This window comes from Moschus berezovskii, chromosome 6 (assembly GCF_049115385.1).
Source record: "Moschus berezovskii isolate FMDL1 chromosome 6, NW_MosBer_1.0, whole genome shotgun sequence".
Lineage (NCBI taxonomy): Eukaryota > Metazoa > Chordata > Mammalia > Artiodactyla > Moschidae > Moschus > Moschus berezovskii.
This window is the reverse complement of record NC_142465.1, coordinates 110,875,727-110,894,586: the sequence shown is the minus strand read 5'-3', so window position 1 is coordinate 110,894,586 and position 18,860 is coordinate 110,875,727. Positions and strand designations below refer to the sequence as shown.

General features: G+C 58.2%; 1 protein-coding gene across 3 annotated transcripts in view; it reads right to left on the bottom strand.

The window, feature by feature from the left end:
* Nucleotides 1-12,333: 12,333 nt before the first annotated feature.
* The window catches only part of IQSEC3 (IQ motif and Sec7 domain ArfGEF 3), an 86,154-nt gene continuing 79,627 nt past the window's right edge, over nucleotides 12,334-18,860 (bottom strand). Inside the window, exons 12-14 of one of the 3 annotated variants that reach the window (XM_055395438.2) lie at nucleotides 18,690-18,782; nucleotides 15,957-16,033; nucleotides 12,334-12,765 (exon numbers count right to left, since the gene is read on the bottom strand). In XM_055395438.2, coding sequence (XP_055251413.2) covers nucleotides 12,334-12,765; nucleotides 15,957-16,033; nucleotides 18,690-18,782 — 602 coding nt within the window. Of the gene's footprint in view, nucleotides 12,766-15,827; nucleotides 15,903-15,956; nucleotides 16,034-18,689; nucleotides 18,783-18,860 lie in introns of those variants that run through there. The other 2 variants (XM_088836760.1, XM_088836761.1) reach the window with 2 other exon arrangements.

Here is an 18,860-nt window from a genome sequence, read left to right as displayed (position 1 = left end):
CTGGGCTTTTGTCTTCTCCCCACTTTCCACCCTCTCCACCAGAGGATGCCTTGGATCTGTGAGAGACCCCCAGTCTCCCACAGAGATGTGGGGGTGCCCCTTTCCCCAGGCCCCTGCCAAACCATGCCAGACCCTTCCCTGGCTGGGGGAGGCTTCCTGGAGGAGGAAGGCTTCCTGGAGGAAGAAGGCAGGGCTTGGATAAGCTGTGAGGTCTTGTTCCAAAGGGAAGAGGGGAGGGGGAGTGGGGATGGGGTGGGCCACTTGGGGACAGTGTCCTGGGAAGGACCTGGGGGCTGGAAGAAGGGAAGCCACCTGCAGAGATGTGTAGGTAGAAGTCACCACCTGGTGGCTGGAGTAAAAGCCTGTGGTCCAGCCAGGGTGAGCTTCATCCCCACTGCCCAGCATCCTCAGAGCATCCGCTCTCCTTTGCTCAGAACTTCGAGGACTTCTCAGCTTGTGAGAACAAGGATGTTGGCACGCCAGGCACAAGCAGATGTCCAGACTCCTGGGTTCTGCATGGCCCCTTCTCCCTCCCTCTGGACTGCTTGCGCACCGTGGCAGTTAACTGGCTAGTTGATGGGTGAAGAAGGCTGTCCAGGGATGGAGAGGAACTGCTCCAGCCAGATTCCTCTTTTCCAGGACTGGGGACCTGAGAGGGGCAGGCATGGTGCTCTCTGCTGCCACCTGGTGGCGAATGGGAGCAGGGCCGCCTCCCCGGTCTGGCCTCCCACCTCCTGAGGCCCCCTCACCCCTGCCCTCGCTGGACATATGGACTGGCTGAGCATTTCCCCTTCCCTGTGCAAGCTAGCGCCCTCTGGAAATGAAAACTTCCCACACCCTTCTCCTCACGGCCCCGTTGGGTGTTCCCACGAGAGTCCGCTGGCTTTGGGATAGCTCTGCTGCCAGGGGCGTGGGGTGGAGGCCAGCAGGCTTCTCAGCGGCCGGCCACCTGCCCCGAGTGTGCCAAGCTGTGCAGCCGGGTCCTCAGCCTGGAGACCCTTTCTGTGGGCAGCAAGCAACTCTGCACATGGAGGGGTGGGGCATGGGCTCTCTCCAGCTCCTTTCCTGGGGCGGGGGTGGACATGAGCTGGGGTGAGGGTATGGTGGCTCAGGTGGGAGGGTGGCTTAGGGGGTTTGCCCACCCCCTTAGTGGTGGACAGGGATGATGGAAGTTGGGTTTCGGCTTTTTGCATCTTAAGGTTCATGACTTGCCCCAACTGTGCAGGCGTGCCGCTAGTTTCAGTTCCTTATAATTTCTTTGCATCTTTGAAGAGATGAGGGGACACCTGTCCGGGTACATGCGCTGAAGTAAAGGGTCCCAGGTCCCCAGTCCCCGCCTGGCTCAACCTGCTTGCTTCCAGGTCTGACATCCGGGAACTCTGTGGCCCCCTGTGGTAATGGACAAGGCTCCCTCATGCCTGCTGTGCATTCATTCCCTGTGGGTTTGGGGTGCATTGGGGGGAAGCTGCTTCCCACCCAGATGTCTTGGGAGGAAAGGGGATTAGGGAGTTCCTGGGGGGGCAGTAGGCATCTCCAGGGGTGTTGGGAATGTAGGAACAAGAGCCGTCCCTCCTGGTGGTCTCCATCCCTGTGACCAGTTCCCACAATTTTTCCAGAATTTGCCTTGAGGTTTCAGGGTCGTGGGAACAGGAAGTGCTGAGGTGCTAGGAGCAGCCAGTGGGGCGAAGGCTCCTGGTTCCCCTGGGAGAGAAGCCACCAGACCTGCAGGGGGCTGGGAGGAGGGGCGAGGAAACAGTTCCCATCCCTCCTCCCCATCTCCCGAGCCCAGCTCCCTCATCCTCTTGCCACCCCGAGAGTGGAATTTTCCTGGTAGGACCAGTTCTGACTCCAAGCTGAGTCTTGGACCTGGTCTTAAACTGGACAGCCTTCTTGGGGAGTAAAGCAGTGAAAGTGTTAGTCGCTCGTTCGTGTCCGACCCTATGCAACTCAATGGACTGTAGCCCACCAGGCTCCCCTGCCCATGAGATTTCCCAGACAAGAATGCTGGAGTGGGTACATTCTCTTCTCCAGGGGATCTTCTCGATCCAGGGGTCAAACCCAGGTCTCCCATACTGCAGGCAGGTTCTTTACCAGCTGAGCCACTAGGGAAGCCCATGGTTCTTGACGAGGGGAGGGGTGAGGATAAGAATGTGGCCTGCAATTCCAGGCCGCTGGGCTCTGGCTGCGGAGAAGGCAATGGCAAGCCACTCCAGTACTCTTGCCTAGAAAATCCCATGGATGGAGGAGCCTGGTAGGCTGCAGTCCGTGGGGTCGCTAAGGGTCGGACACGACTAAGCGACTTCACTTTCACTTTCCACTTTCCACTTTCACACATTGGAGAAGGAAATGGCAACCCACTCCAGTGTTCTTGCCTGGAGAGTCCCAGGGATGGGGGAGCCTGATGGGCTTCCATCTATGGGGTCACACAGAGTCGGACACGACTGAAGTGACTTAGCAGCAGCAGCAGCAGCAGAGCTCTGGCTGGGCCTTGCCTCCCCATGGGGGGAGTGCCCTCCTGACCCGTCCTGGTTTCAGGGTCTCTCCCAAGGCCAGCAGTGTCAGCCTAGGCCCCTGCAGGCTGGGCTTCCCCTTGAGAGGGGCGCTCTTCTGAGCGCCTCCTGCACCTGGCCTGGCTGCCACGTCCTCCTCGGTGGCTCGCTCTGGGGCCAGAGGACATGGAGTTGGTGGGAGAGGAGACGAGCAGGTGAGCGGACCTGCTGTCAGGCAGCTGCCAGGTGGCTGGGGGCAAGTGGAGCCCTAGAAGAAAGCAGCTCCATGCGCATGCATGGGAGGGGCTGAACAGTGTGGGGCCAGGGGACAGAGCAGGCGTCCCCCAGAGCAGTCAGGGACTGGTGGGCCACGTGAGCATCCCTGGGTGACCCCTCGAAGGGCCTTTCTCCCCACTCCCATCTCAGCCCAGGCCTGAGTCCGCACCTCCTGCCCTAAACCACCCCCACCTTCCTTCCACGTGGCACTGTGTTAATTTCTGCATGTCCACATATGGTGCTTGGTGGGAACTCCCAGAAAGTGAGGGTCAGTCATCACATCTGTGGAGGCTGAGACAGGGGTGGGGGGTGGGGTGGGGGCGCGTCTGCCAGCCCTGCTGTAAGAGAATCAAACTATGACAACTTCATCTGCTCCATGCTAAGGTGTGACAGGTCATCAACCCCAGAACCTGGAGCTAAAGGCCGTGGGGTCCATCCTGTTATTATTCTAAATGGCAAACCTGGGTCCTCTTGGACTGGGGTGACAAGGAGGAGGGGACAGTGCAACCTGCAGGCTGACCAGGCCCAGGGCAGGACTCCTCCCTGCAGGAGGTGTTCTGGACAGTAGCGGCCAGTGCCAGGGCACTTTTCCTCACCACTGGGCAAGTCTTCTGGGGTCCTCCTGCAGCGACCCAGCCCTTAGCACTGCCCCCACCCAACCCTCAGACTTCAGGATCTGCGTGATTGCCCACTCCCTACTCACTTCCTTTCCCAAGAGAATGGTGACTCTCTGTCCTGGGTTTTCTAAGAGAGGCCCATTTTATTATTTCCTGAATAAAAGTGGTTTTTAAATGCATTTAAGATTTAGTAGAAATTTTCATATAAGTAAGCTTATATGATGGAGAAGGAAATGGTAACCCACTCCAGTATTCTTGCCTGTAGAATCCCATGGATGAAGAAGCCTGGTAGGCTACAGTCCACAGGGGTGTTGCAAAGAGTCGGACACGACTGAGTGACTGAACAGAACAGAACAGAAAGCTTATATGAAAGTGACATTGTTAATTGCTCAGTCATGTCCAACTCTGGAGAAGGCAATGGAGACCTACTCCAGTACTCTTGCCTGGAAAATCCCATGGACGGAGGAGCCTGGTAGGCTACAGTCCAGGGGTCATGAAGAGTCGGACACGACTGATGTGACTTAGCAGCAGCAGCATGTCCAACTCCTTACAGCCCCATGGACTATAGCCCCCCAGTTTCCTCTGTCCATGGGATTCTCCAGGCATGAATACTGGAGAGGGTTGCCATGCCCTCTTCCAGGGGATCGTCCCGACCCAAGGATCAAACCAGGTCTCCTGTATTGCAGGCTGATTCTCTATCATCTGAGCCATGAAGGATGCCCATAAAAGGGAAATACATGGCAGACTAGCCTGGTTTCCACCTCGTTCCATGCCTAGAGGTGGTCTCTGAGCGGCTCACCTGCCCTCAGATCCGACCTAGGCCTTGTTGAATTTGTCTCCTCGGAGAGGCCTCAGCCCCTCAAGGCCATCACCTCTATCATACCGCCATCTGCTGTGTGAAAACACTGGTCCATTTGTGTATTTTATTATTATTTTAAATTGTTATTTATTGTTTTGGCCATGCCACGTGGCACATGTGATCTTAGTTCCCCAACCGGGGATCAAACCTGTGCCCCCTGCACCGGGAGCATGGAGTCTTCATCACTGGACCACCAGGGAAGTCCCTATTTGTGTATTTTCGACGGCACCACCCAACACGAACCCCTGGAGAGCAGGAACTTTGCTCGGCCCATCAGCACACATCCCTCACCCTGGACCCTCCCCAGGAGCGCACCGGGCACCAGGTGTTCTAAACCCTGTTGGGTCTTCCCTCTTCTGGCACTGGCACCTGGCCCCTTGCTCTCAGCCAGAAACCTGTAACACCCAGGGGCCACCCTGTCGGAAGCATTCCAAGTCAGGGCTGATGAGTTTGTTTCCATGTCTGAAGGGTCCCACAACGAGAGGCGTTGGCCATAGAGCTCCATCTCTCCCCATGTCCAGTGGTTAAGTGGGTGACCCAGAGGGTCTGGGGCCCCTGTGGGTGTCTGCGACCAGAGGGCTGCCCTTCTCCTCCTAGACGACCTCAGAGGCCAGAAGACTTGGAGGATGGTGCCCCCTCCCAAGTCCCCACAGGGACAGTAGCATCCCATTTGGCTCTGGGCCCTTTCCCAAGCTTGGGCTGAGCTGGGTCCCCTCAGGGGTGCTCCCGAGGGACCAGTCCTCAGCTTCCTGGGTCAGAAAGTTCTCAGGATGGGACAGGTCAGAGCTGGCCCCAGGCTTCTCCTGGAATTTCCCGTTTCCTGGAAGGAGGGTGAGGGCCTGTTCCTTTGTACCTCCATGGGATAATGGGGCCCAGCCTGGGGTGCTGTCTGGATTTTTGGGTTCTCAGTGCTCTGGTCACCAGGAGAGCTGGATACCCTCTTAGCAGGTGTCCCTAGACCAGCCATTTGGGCCAGTTGCTTCTCTCCCTCAGGCCTCAGCTTTGCTGGAAGGCTTCTCCTCTCTGCCCTCCTGGAAGACATGGCTCTGGGCGAGCCCCTGCCTCATGGTGGTGGCAGACAAGGGCCTTGCATGCAGTATGACGCCGGCCCCAGGCCCCCACATCTCCCACCAGCTGGGATTTCAGTCTTGCCTGCCGCATCTCAGCAACTCAGGCCTATGCAGGGCCTTGGCTTCCCTTCCAGCTCCAGCAGCCTGCCATGGCCTCAGTAGATGTCTGCTCCACTCTAGTCTGTGGCTCCGTCACTTTTCCTGAGAGTTTTCTCCCAACCCTTTCACCTGGGCCTGTCCCCCTCCACTTCAAGAGGGTACACCTGGGGCTTGTCAACCCAGACCTTGTGATGAGAAAGTCAGGCTTCAGAGTTGACATGTGGAGAAAATCACCTGAGGCTGAGGGCCAAACGTGGTTGGTGGGACCCTGATACCCAACATACCCCTGGCCTCTATCGCAGAAAACCACGTCCAGAAAACCGAGCAGGGCCTCTATCACCGAAAACCAAGTCCAGAAAACCGAGCAGGGCCTCTATCACCGAAAACCAAGTCCCGAAAACTGAACAGGGCCTCTATCGTGGACAACCAAGTCCAGAAAACCGAGCAGGGCCTCTATCACCGAAAACCAAGTCCAGAAAACCAAGCAGGGCCTCTATCACGGAAAACCAAGTCCAGAAAACCGAGCAGGGCCTCTATCACGGAAAACCAAGTCCTAACCCCCTGGACTCCCACTCTGCTGGGGCGCACATTGGCTGTCATGGTGCTTCCTCCATGTCCTAGTCTCCTAGTTGTCCTAGTCTCCACGGAAACCCGCTTTAACTGGCTAGATGTGTGTGTTGGTGGGGTCATTCCCTGTGTGTGTGTGTGTTGGTGGGGGTCATTCCCTGTGTGTGTGTGTTGGTGGGGGTCATTCCCTGTGTGTGTGTGTTGGCGGGGGTCATTCCGTGTGTGTGTGTCGATGGGGGTGATTTCCTGTGTGTGTGTGTGTGTGTGTGTGTCGATGGGGGTGATTTCATGTGTGTGTGTGTTGATGGGGGTCATTTCCTATGTGTGTGTATTGGTGGGGGTCATTCTGTGTGTGTGTGTTGATGGGGGTCGTTCCGTGTGTATGTGTTGATGGGGGTCATTCCATGTGTGTGTGTTGATGGGGGTCGTTCCGTGTGTGTGTGTGTGTGTTGGTGGGGGGTCATTCCCTGTGTGTGTGTGTGTGTGTGTGTGTGTGTTGGTGGGGGTCATTCAGTGTGTGTGTGTCGATGGGGGTCATTTCCTGTGTGTGGGTGTTGGTGGGGGTCATTTCCTCTGTGTGTGTGTATTGGTGGGGGTCATTCAGTGTGTGTGTGTGTCGATGGGGGTGATTTCCTGTGTGTGTGTGTTGGTGGGGGTCATTCCCTGTGTGTGTGTCGATGGGGGTGATTTCCTGTGTGTGTGTGTTGGTGGGGGTCATTCCCTGTGTGTGTGTGTTGGTGGCGGTCATTGCCTCTGTGTGTGTGTGTGTGTGTGTGTGTTGGTGGCGGTCATTGCCTGTGTGTGTGTGTGTGTGTTGGTGGGAGTAATTTTGTGTGTGTGTGTGTTGGTGGGGGTCATTCAGTGTGTGTGTGTCGTTGGGGGTGATTTCCTGTGTGTGGGTGTTGGTGGGGGTCATTTCCTCTGTGTGTGTGTGTTGGTAGCGGTCATTGCCTCTGTGTGTGTGTGTGTGTGTGTGTGTGTGTTGGTGGGGGTCATTCAGTGTGTGTGTGTCAATGGGGGTGATTTCCTGTGTGTGGGTGTTGGTGGGGGTCATTTCCTCTGTGTGTGTGTGTTGGTAGCGGTCATTGCCTCTCTGTGTGTGTGTGTGTGTGTGTGTGTTGGTGGGGGTCATTCAGTGTGTGTGTGTCGATGGGGGTGATTTCCTGTGTGTGGGTGTTGGTGGGGGTCATTTCCTCTGTGTGTGTGTGTTGGTGGCGGTCATTGCCTCTGTGTGTATGTGTGTGTGTTGGTGGGGGTCATTCAGTGTGTGTGTGTCGATGGGGGTGATTACCTGTGTGTGTGTGTTGGTGGGGGTCATTCAGTGTGTGTGTGTCGATGGGGGTGATTTCCTGTGTGTGGGTGTTGGTGGGGGTCATTCCCTGTGTGTGTGTTGGTGGCGGTCATTGCCTCTGTGTGTGTATGTGTGTGTGTGTTGGTGGGGGTCATTCAGTGTGTGTGTGTCGATGGGGGTGATTACCTGTGTGTGGGTGTTGGTGGGGGTCATTTCCTCTGTGTGTGTGTGTTGGTGGGGTCATTCCCTGTGTGTGTGGGTGTTGGCGGAGGTCATTCCATATGTGTGTGTGTGTTGGTGAGGGTCATTCCATGTGTGTGTGTGTGTGTTGGTGGGGGTCATTCCCTGTGTGTGTGTGTATGTTGGTGGGAATCATTCCGTGTGTGTTTGTGTTGGTGGGGGTCATTGCCTCTGTGTGTGTGTGTGTGTGTTGGTAGGGGTCATTCCATGTATGTGCGTGTTGATGGGGGTCGTTCTGTGTGTGTGTGAGTTGGTGGGGGTCATTCCCTGTGTGTGTGTGTGTATGTTGGTGGGGATCATTCCATGTGTGTGTGTGTTGGTAGGGGTCATTCTGTGTGTGTGTGTCAATGGGGGTCATTTCCTCTGTGTGTGTGTGTTGATGGGGGTCATTCCATGTGTGTGTGTGTTGATGGGGGTCATTCTGTGTGTGTGTGTGTGTTGGTGGGGGTCATTCCATGTGTGTCTGTCGGTGGGGGTCATTCAATGTGTGTGTGTCGATGGGGGTCATTTCCTGTGTGTGTGTGTGTGTGTGTTGGTGGGGGTCATTTCATATGTGTGTGTGTTGGTGGGGGTCGTTCCGTGTGTGTGTGTGTGTTGGTGGGGGTCGTTCCGTGTGTGTATGTGTGTTGGTGAGGGTCATTCCCTGTGTGGGTGTTGGTGGGGGTCATTCCCTGTGTGTGTGGGTGTTGGCGGGGGTCATTCCATGTGTGTGTGTGTTGGTGGGGGTCATTCAGTGTGTGTGTGTTGGTGGGGGTCATTCAGTGTGTGTGTGTGTTGGCCGGGGTCATTCCCTGTGTGTGTGGGTGTTGGTGAGGGTCATTCCCTGTGTATGTGTGTGTTGGTGGGGGTCATTCCCTGTGTGTGTGTGTGTGTGTGTATGTTGGTGGGAATCATTCCGTGTGTGTGTGTTTGTGTTGGTGGGAGTCATTGCCTCTGTGTGTGTGTGTGTTGGTGGGGATCATTCCATGTGTTTGTGTTAGTGGGAGTCATTGCCTCTGTGTGTGTATGTGTTGGTGGGGATCATTCCATGTGTGTGTGTTGGTGGGGGTCATTCTGTGTGTGTGTTGATGGGGGTCATTTCCTCTGTGTGTGTGTGTGTTGATGGGGGTCATTCCATGTGTGTGGGTTGATGGGGGTCATTCCATGTGTGTGCGTGTTGGTGGGGGGTCATTCCCTGTGTGTGTGTGTGTGTGTGTGTTGGTAGGGGTCATTCCATGTGTGTGTTGATGGGGGTCGTCCCGTGTGTGTGTGTGTGTTGGTGGGGGTCATTCTGTGTGTGTCGATGGGGGTCATTTCCTGTGTGTGTGTGTTTGTTGGTGGGGGGTCATTCCCTGGCACTGCACCTGGAGCTCTGACCAAGTGCCTGCCCATCAGATAGTTCCTGATAGTTCTTTGACCCATTTTTATTGTTTTGTTTTTGCATTTTTGTTTCGATTTATTTTGGCTGCAGTGGCTCTTCCCTGCTGCACGCAGGCTTTTTCTTCTTGTGATGAGCGGGGCTCTTCTCTTATTGCGGAGCACGGATTCTAGGTCTCGTAGGTTTCTGTAGTTGTGGCACTCTGGCTTAGTTGCCTGCAACATGCAGGATCTTCCCAGACCACACTGGCAGGCAGATTCTTAACCTCTGGACCATCAGAGTAGTCTGCCCAATTTGTGCAAAAGGGGCTCCCTGACTGCATCACAGGGGGACACCCCCATGGCCAGAGGAGGCCCAGCTGGTGCCCTCAGCCTCTGTGGTCTCACCGAGATCTGATTTGCACTAGCACCCTCTTGGGGTACGAAAGAAACAGAACTGACACAGTTTGCTCAAGTGACATATTTCAATATAATCTCTAAAACTCTATGAATTGAACAGATAAAATACCTCTGGGCTATTTTGTTACAAAATATTTGCCATTTGGATTTGTCGCTGGGTGCAGCCACCTTTTCTTTCCCTCAGAAGGCTGCTCTCAACGGGTGAGGGGGCGTACGCAGTGACGGTGGGGGTGCAGCGAGGGTGTCTGTACAGCAGGACACGGGGACAGACAGACCGGTGGTTGGCGGGGAAGCCTACTGGCACACTGACGTCTGGCAGGCTGTGGGGGGCCGGGGGCCGGGGGTCAGGGCTGGGCATGTGGGCGGGTGCCTGTGCACACCAGCTCCAGCTCGGAGGTGGGCTGGCCCCGCAGGGTGGGGGAAGCTAGGCTCATCTTCATCTCCGGCTCTTGATTCTGCAGGTGGGAACGAATGGGTGAAACCAGGAAGGGGCCAGGTCCCTAAAGTAAGGCCTGGAGCATGGACAGAGCAGGGCCACCTTGGGGTCAGTGCGCATCTGCCCAGGAGGCTGTGTCTTAGGGGATTGAGCAGCACTCCACGGGCCCCTCAGTAGGGGCTGGGGGCAGGAGAACAGGAGTATCTCCCCTGGGCCCTCCCGGAGGGTGGGGTCCCTGACATGGCCACGGCTGTGCAGAGGGCCCGAGGCTTGTCCCAGTTGTCTGGGGGTCGGCTCTGGGGCCTGGCACAGAGGCGGGCCCCAAGCCTAGCCGTTTGGCCCATCAGAGGAGGGAGGTTCAGAGGCTGGGAACCCTGTGCCCCCAACTGTGAGGAGGCCCTGCCGCCCCCTGTCCCAGGCCTGCGGGGTTGAGGCCCCTCACAGCTCAGGGTGGGCTCCACATGCTGCTGACTCCAGCCTGGTCTGCTTCCTGGGGCCGGCATCCTGAGGGCACCACTGGGGCCCAGGGCAGCCACAGCAGTGACCGGGGGGAGGGGGAAGGGGCGGCGGTGGTGGGGGGCGCAAGGGGTGAAGCTCTACCTGGGGAAGGCCACTGAGACACCTGAGCTTCGCATCCTCAGTGGAGAGGACCACGCATGCGCCTGCCCTGAGCCCCCTGCCGGTCCCGACCTGGAAAGTCTGGGCATCGGCAGAGTGGGAGGGGGCACTTCGTCAGCTGTGTGAGCATATGACCCTCACGACCCCCACCCCATAGACACATCCTTTTCCTTCTGAGCCCACACCCCTGCTCCCAGGCCTCGGGCACCGGGCATGTGAACCTGAACCGTGCGCCCCCATTGGTTGGCCGCTCCACTTGGAAAGGCTCTGATTGGAGCGATCCTGTTACAGAAAAGACACGGGAGGGGGGCCAGGACCACAAGGACTCGGGGGCGGGGGACGGCGGGGGGCACAGACGGGCTCAGGCGGTAAATTGGTCACACGTTATGGACACGGGCTGACAAAGACAGCCAGAAATACACTCACTGGGTGACATCACACTGACGCCTGTGCTCACACACGTATACACGAAACTAGGTCACCTGGGATCTCTGAGACAGGGAGGAATCGTGCCTCCTCGCGGCCTTGGGCCTGCGGCTGGGGTGTGGGGTGGGGCTGGGGAGAAGTGAATTCACTCTAGGTCTGGTGTTCAACTGCCATCTCTTGGGATGTCTCGGACCCAGGGCCCCAAGCGGCAGGACCCTTAACGGAGGACGGCAGCGTGCTGTCAGCTCAGGACCAGAGGAGGGTCCAGCCTGGCGGGGGACAGACCATCCCTGGAAGGGCCATGACTGGGGCGGGCCAGCCTGCACACAGAGGGGTCGCACAGAGCCTGGCTCTGGCTCTGCCGGGCGCTGGGGAGATCAGCGAGCCCTGCGTGGCGCTCCTTCGCGGTTTCGAGGGTGTAGGGACACTTGCAGCCACCCCTGCTGGAGGCGGGCCTGCTGCCTTCTGGGGTGGGGGCGGGAGTTAAGAGGGCTGGTTGAGGGTGACGGTGCAGGGGGAGATGCTGAGCCTCTGAGCACCTGCTTCTGCGTGGGCACCTCTCGCCCACTCTGCGTCCACGGCCCTCGTGGAGGCCACGGAAGTCATTCCGGGGTCGGAGTGGGGAGGGGGCCCTGACCTGGGTGGGAGTCCTCGCTCTGCTGGTTGCATCTGCCCCTGGGCAAACCTGGCTTCTTCCTCTTTCTGCTTCTACATCGGGAGGACCCAGTTCTCCTGTGTGTGTCCGTGTTTATGCCCTGGGCACACATTTGACACTCTTTGGGGCTTAGAGAACAAGAAACTCTATAAAAGGTGCATTTTGTAGCTACGTGACCTCACGATTCCTTGGCTCTGTGGACCTGACTGAGAGAGAGCTGAGGGGCGCCCCTTTCCTTCCCCGTTTCCTGAAATCTCAGCAGCCCCGGGGCAGGCAGCGCCCCATCCCCTGAGGAAGCAAGAGAAGCCCCCCCACCCTCGGGCCAGATGGGTCAACGTCCCCCGGGCACGGAGGAGCGGCCTCCTGAGACGGCTGGGCTGAGGGGCAGGGAGGGGCATCAGAGAGACCCACCCCTTTCCCCAGGCCTCCCCCTGACCTGGCTGCTCCAGGGATCCAGGGCCAATTGGCCCCCACCCAGTGTGGTGTGCCCAGTGCTGGGGCAGGAGCCAGACCACCTTCCGTGCGAGGCTCGTGTGCCAGCCCATAGCTGTCACACCTGCCCACCTGGCCTGAGGGCCAGGGCCTGGCAGACCCGGCCCAGGAAGCTGGTTAGGCCCTCAGCTCCTGTTACCCTCAGTCCCTGGTCCAAGCGGCCGGAGGGGTGGTCTGGGTAGAAGAGGCCTAGCTGTACCAGGCTGGGGGGGGCCCCAGAGAGCCAGGGAGGCCGGCAGATTGAAGGGGAGGGCTGCTCAACTGAGGAACGGAAGCTTGGGCCGAGCAAACCAGGTGCCAGGGACGGGAATTCTCTCTCCAAAATGACAGCGATGGGTGACCAGGAACGCGGCGTGCCGGGCGTGGGGAGCAGCGGGCAGAGGGGCAGTGGGGGCCCTGGCATGGCCCCCTCCACTGCGACAGCAGCGTGGGGGGGGGCGTGTCTACACCAGGCTCCTGGAGCCACTGGAGCAGCGACGTTGGTGCAGCAGGGAGCCGGGCGGGCAGAACTGGTGCGGGTGGTTGTAGGGGGGTGGGGGCGGGGGCAGTGGGGGCCGGTGGACCACCTTGACCGGGGAGCCCGGGCCGCCCAGGGGTGTGGAGCCGCAGGAGTCGGAGGAGGCTGGGGCATAGCAGGAGAGGGCCTGGCTCAGGAGAGGCTCCATGCGGGCCAGGCAGGGCTTGTCCAGAACAATGACCTTGACTATCTGCTGGCACTGCACCAGGGTCCCGGGGGGCGTGGGCGGCGGTGGTGGCGGCGGCGGTGGGGGCTGCTCCCTCGAGGGGCTAGGCTGCAGGTCTGGCAACGGCGCTCCCCTCTCGGCCCCCGGCCCGGAGCTGTGCGGGGACACCTGAAGCCTGTTGTGAATTGACACCTAGTTTAGAAACAGCCAGAGAAGTATGAAATGTTACGAGACTAATTCCCAGCTGCTGGGACTGGCCTCCCTCCCGGGCCTCCCTCCCCGCCCACCCCCACCCTTTCCCAGCTCCTGTGCCCACCAGGGGTTTGCACTCCCCATTTCTCTGCCACCTAGAGGTCACCCAGCTGCCAGGCAGAGGTGCTAGGCTCGGGTGGAGCCCAGAGACTGCTATGTTCTGCTCCAGTTGAGCCCCCTGGCTACTGTCTGTGGGGTGGGTGGTTGGACCAACGGACTCAGATTCTGCAGTCTGACCTCACAGACCTGCTGGGCGGCCCTGGGCCATGCGGGAGTGCCCACCAGCCTCCCCACCGGCTTCAAGCTGGAAAAGCAGGAGTAGCTCTACCGCTTCCCTGTCTCCCAGGGGAGTGTTGGGGACACAGGGACAGGGTTAGGAGGCAGGTGGCTTTCAGCCTTGCAAGCCCCTCCCCTCCCACCAGCTTTGTTAGAGCGAGGCCTCACCATCACTGTGGAATCACAAAGGTGTCTAAACCCCAGAATTTCAGGGACCCCGAGGGGTAGTCTGGACCTGCCCCATCCTCCCAGACTCCCCAGGGCCATGCCCACACATTCGAGAGCAGAGTCCAGCCACAGTCAGGTGGCCTTTCTGGCCCAATCTGGGTCCTGGAGAAATCTGTCCTGCTGCCAGAGGGGGAACCCAGAAGGGACCCCCATTTTTCACACTGGGTTAGAGTGTGAGGGGGTGGTCCCTCCCTCAGCCCATGGAGAACACTGGGGACTAGCCTGTCCTCTTCTTGCTAGCAGGGATGGTGGAAGAAATAGCAGGATTCTGGAAGGAGGAGGGTTTAATTAATTCCTCATCCCTCCAGCGCCCCAGCCTGTAGATGTGACACACAAGCTTTTCTGGACTCTTAGACCTTTCCAGGGGTGGCTGAGACCCTTATCTCTGGGTTTGCTTCCAACTGTCCTGGGGGCATCACCCCTCAGGCCCAGGATGGGGGAATACTAAGGCTGCAAAGGAGGTGACCCTATAGTCAGGCTAAACCACGCCATGATGATCCTGCCCTACACTGGCAAAATGTGCAATGTCAAGAACTCCCCCTTCCTGGGTCCGGGTGCTGCCCTGATGGGTCACTTGGCTCTCCAGCCCTGCTCCTTATCTGTCCTTTGGTTTTCACAAGCCCGCACTGCCAGGATCTGCAGGCCGTGGACTCTAGTCTCCATTCTCAACCTTTACCTTGGCAGCGATTTCTAGGCCTGAGCTTCTTCCCCCGCTACTCCCTGCTCTATTCCAACAAAGGAGTCCACGAACCCCTCAGCACCCAGCCAAGACCTGGGCGAGAGCAGGGCTGTGTCTCCCTCCCTCTCAGGGAATCCTCTGTGGTCCTCATTGGGACAGAAGGCTTCCTTCCATCCACCACTGCTTGGAGAAGGGGATGGGGTGCGGCTCTTTCCCCACCTGCTCGTATTCTGATTTATTCCCTGGGAGGAAATGGCCTGAGACCGCAGGGCCAAGCTGTCTGCTCACTGCCCGCAGACTTTACTGCAGCCCCTCCCCAGGGCAAACGCCTGACTGCCTGGTTCAGACCGTTGAGCCCCGCTGTGGCCGCAGCTGTGGTCTCACCCTGCACCTCCTCCTCAGCTCCCTGTCCCTGATCCCTGCTCCGCTGAATGCACCTCCCTCCGCCCCACCCAAGCTGGCCCATCCTTATCTTTAATAGTAAGTGAAAAGCAGGAAGTGACAGCAGAATATTCTCTCATTCTGACCCCCCCCACTCCCTGCTGATGAAAGAAAGGAGAGAGAGGGGAAGGGATGGAACATGAGTAGCAAGCCTGACAGCTCAGACAAGCTGGAGAAGCGCCTGCCAGCAGGCGGCCAGGCAGTGATGGGGTAGGGGGCGGAGGACGCGGGAGCTTGGGGTCCAGCAGAGAGGCGGGTGGCGAGGCTACCCTCAGTGCAGGGGAGCGGAGGCTGGCGGGGCCCTGGGGCTAGCCTTGCAGATAGCCACGTGGCCCTCTGGACCAGCAGAGGAGGGGGCGAAGGTCCCCCAGACCGTGGTCCTCCCTGGGCAGGGGCTCGAAGGCATGGGCAGGGCTGGAATCTTGCGGTGTTTATCTGCAAGGCTGGGGAACAGGCAGCTGCAGGAAGATAGGCAGGGGGGTGGTGGTCGCAGAGGATGGAATACCCACCCTGGGGGCTTGCCAGCTGCCGGGGCAGGAAGCTCCTCCGTGTGAAGGTGCCTCCTCCAGACATAGGTGTGTGGGGTGTGGGGGGCTATGGGGAGAGTGAGGGTTTCCTGGGGCTTCCCCGAGCTTAGTCGGGCTGGGGCAGGGCTCCTCCCTCAGAGCCCTAAGAGGGGGCTCCTCCAGCCTGGAGTGGGGGGGTCTGTGTGAGCATGAGGGGCCCTGGAGGCCTGGCAGAAATGAGTGAGGGGCTCACGGGGGTCTGAGGGGAGCCAGTGGGGAGGGCTGGGCTTCCCAGGCTTGAAGGGCGACTGCACGCCCCCTCCTAGGTGGCACTCTGGGGCTGGCAGGGACCAGCTGCTCCTGCCACTCCACCAGTCCCTTCCCTCCAACTTGGAAGGTCTTCAGACACAGCAGTGCCCACCCCACCCACCAAGGAGAAGCCCTAAGACAACCCCAGTCCCACCTTGCCTCACTTCCTCTGGCACATCCCACCCCATGGCCAGCTTTCCAGGTGGCTCAGCTGTGTTGGGCAGACACTGTATCAGGCAGACACTGTATCTTCCCAGCCGCCCCCACCTTCCCCAGAGGCATCGACTCAGGGCCTGGACCTGAGGGGCGATTCTTGGAGGGGCCAGGCTCCCTCCACAGAGGCTGGCAGGACATGGGAGAGGGGACACAGAGCATCAAGACCACAGCATGTGCGGGGCAGTGGGTTTAGGGGACCGTGGAGGGATGCTGTGGGCCTGCTGGGGGCTTCATCTGCACGTGTTAGTCTGGGAGCTCAGCCTGGGGGGCTCGGTAGGCTGGGCATCCGGGGAACTGGAGGGGGCACTGCGGCTTAATTAGGCACTGGAAGAGTGGCATTACCCATGCTAGCAGTGACTTTTAATTGTATCTCTTGAAATTGGTAATATGGTGCGTCGGGCTGGGGAGGCAGTGATTAAAACCTGAGAAGAGAAACAGCGGACAGTGAGAAGAGGGCGGGGCGCGCAGACACTCACCTGGGCGGCCAGGCCTCCACTCACCTCCACCGAGCTCTCCGCCGCCTTCTCCCCCGCGGCTGCCGCTTCCCTTTTGGCTTTGAATGCAAAGAGCACAGGGCTCACTCTCCACCGCCTTGTTCCTGCACAAAGCCCTGCCTACCCACCCCCCCACCCCACACCACACCTCCCAACCTGGCATCCTTCTGGAGCCTCCAGGGGCCCCACAACTGTGTGAGGCAGTGGACTTGGTGCCTGAGCCCAGCTCTGCCACTGAGCAGCTGTGTGACCTTGGGCAAGATGCTGCACCTCTCTGGGCCCATTTTTTTCCTTACTGGATATTGTCGAATCTCCTTTACCCTTATCAGAGCCCCGGATGGACTGTGCAGAGTAGCTGTGAGGAGGCCTTGGTTCTCGGCTCCCGGGGGCTCCTGAGTGTCTGTGGCATTGACTCCGTGAGGGAGGGGCCCCATTCCTTTCTTGTTCCTGCTACCGAGCTGAATGCTGAGGATTCACTGAGCTGCATGCACCCCAGGGCAGAGACTGGCACAGGTAAGAGCAGTCTGTGATTGCTACCAGGAAATTCTTTTTTTAAAACATTTTTTTTTTTTTGGTCGAGCCCCTCAACGTGTAAGTTCTTAGTTCCCTAACCCAGGGAACAAACCTGTGACCCCTGCCTTAGAAGTGCGGACCACTGGACCGCCAGAGAATTCCTATCTATGAGGGCTTTCTTTTCCATTAATTTTTATTGGAGTACAGCTTTACAACGCTGTGTTAGTTTCTGCAGCAAAGTGAATCGCCCATATGTATACACGCTGCTGCTGCTGCTGCTGCTCAGTCACTCAGTCATGTCCAACTCTTCGTGACCCCACGAAATATAGCCCGCCAGGCTCCTCTGTCCATGGGATCCTCCAGGCAAGAATACTGGAGTGGGTTGCCATTTCCTCCTCCAGGGGATCTTCCAACCCAGGGATCGAACCTGCATCTCTTGTGTCTCCTGTCTTGGCAGGTGAATTCTTCACCACTGAACCACCTGGAAAGCCCCATACGTATATATACATGCCCTCTTTTTTTGGATTTCTTTCCCATTCAGGTCACAACAGAGCCCTGAGCAGAATTCCCTGGGCTGTACAGTAAGCTCTCATTAGTTATCTCTATTAAACAGAGTAGTGTATATATGTCAGTCCCATTCTCCCAATTCATCCCACCCCTCCTTCCTGCCTTGGTATCCATACATTTGTTCTCTACATCTGTGTCTCTATTTCTACTTTGCAAATAAGATCATCTATACCATTTTTATTTTTAGATTTCACATATATGTGTTAATATATATGAGGGCTTTCTGATGGGCCTGGCACACCCTGTGTACCCCCAGGGACAGCTGGAGGACTTCTTCCAACTCAGTCACCCCTGACTCCCTCCACCCCCAGCAACCTCCTAGAGCCCTCTGCCAGGGCCCTCTGATTTCTCGCATCCCTGAGAGGGCACCCACTCCCTGCGCTGCCCACCCCTCTGCTTTCTGTAACACAAGAGGAAGCTGGGCCAATGTTTGGAACCAAGGACCCCGCTGGGGAGGGAGCTAATGGATGAGGCCCTGGAGATGCACGTTGTTGGGGGGAGGCCGGGGGCTGCAGCTACCCCTGGAGACGGGCTGTGCTGCAGAGAGTGGGGCAGGGCATTTGGGAATCAGCCACAGCTGAGGTTGACTCCAGGGTTTAAACAGCTGTGTAAACAGGTGTGTGCTGTGACCTCAGACATAAAGGGGCTGGCTGACAACAGGGCAGGTGGAGAATTAGGAACTCATGGTGGCGGGTCAGACCCACACACAGAGGAGACATCACAGTGAGGGTCTCCGTGAGCAAAAACCAATCTCATCTCCCAGCTGGTGGGGCCAGTCCCGTGATGCTGTCACAGCATCTCGGCGCCATGGCCATAACCAGGGGGGTTTGGGATCAGCATGGAGCCCACTGGAGGCTCAGCTCAAACTGACGTCCTGCTGGGACCCTGGTTTCCCAGGGCTTGGCCTGAGGCACACAGCAGGTACTCAATAAGAGTTTATTACTGTAAGGATGAATGACTGAATTAATTAATTAGTGAAGAGTCCCGGATGGTTTGCTAGGATTTGTTGGGCTGGGATTTAATTCTCATGCCACCTCTCCTTTTGATTCTTTTTTCTTTGGGGGCACGTCTTCTCCCTGCAAGTTGGGGGAAGGGAAGAAGCCAGAGGTAGAAAAGTAGGAGTGGGGCCAAGGGAAGGGAGGAAGAGGTCTACAGAACATAGCCAAAGGTGACAGGAAATCCGAAGCTGGCTGAATTCATCTGGAGTGAATAATTCAACTTGGAGAAACCATCTGAGACACTGGGTTTGAGGGTTCGTGTGGGTTTCAGGAGGCTGACTCAGGCCTGGGATGAGAAAGTGCTGGTGGCCCCTTAGGGAAAGGTCTGGAGGAGGCAGACCAAGATTTCCAGACCCTTCCGTCCACCTTTCTTACCTGCTCCCGGCTGCAGATGCCCCCACCCCACACACCAGCGTCTGCAGAGAGCAAGGGGCCCAGGGTCCCAACATCTCCAGGGGGACAGTGACCTTTGTCAGTGGACACGTCTCTCTCTCGCCTCCCACCCACTCCCACTGCTGAGGCCCCAGGAGGCTGGGCCATGCAAAGCAGCACCTCCCTCGCCCGAATCCCCCAGGACCCCAAGGCTGGGGTGTGGGCGGGGCCCCCACGCAGGCGGGGCCCCAGGTCTGGAACTCACCTGTGGGCGATCCTTGCTTGGATTGCGGGTCTCCCTGGGCTCCCCCAGCCTTGAAGGAGAGAGTCTTTGTTCCTTGCTGCTTCTCCAGCTCCCCTGGGAAATGGAGAAGCTCGTGAACAGAGAGAAACCTGGACTCCAGCACACAGAAGGGTGAGAAGGGATGGGGGGAGA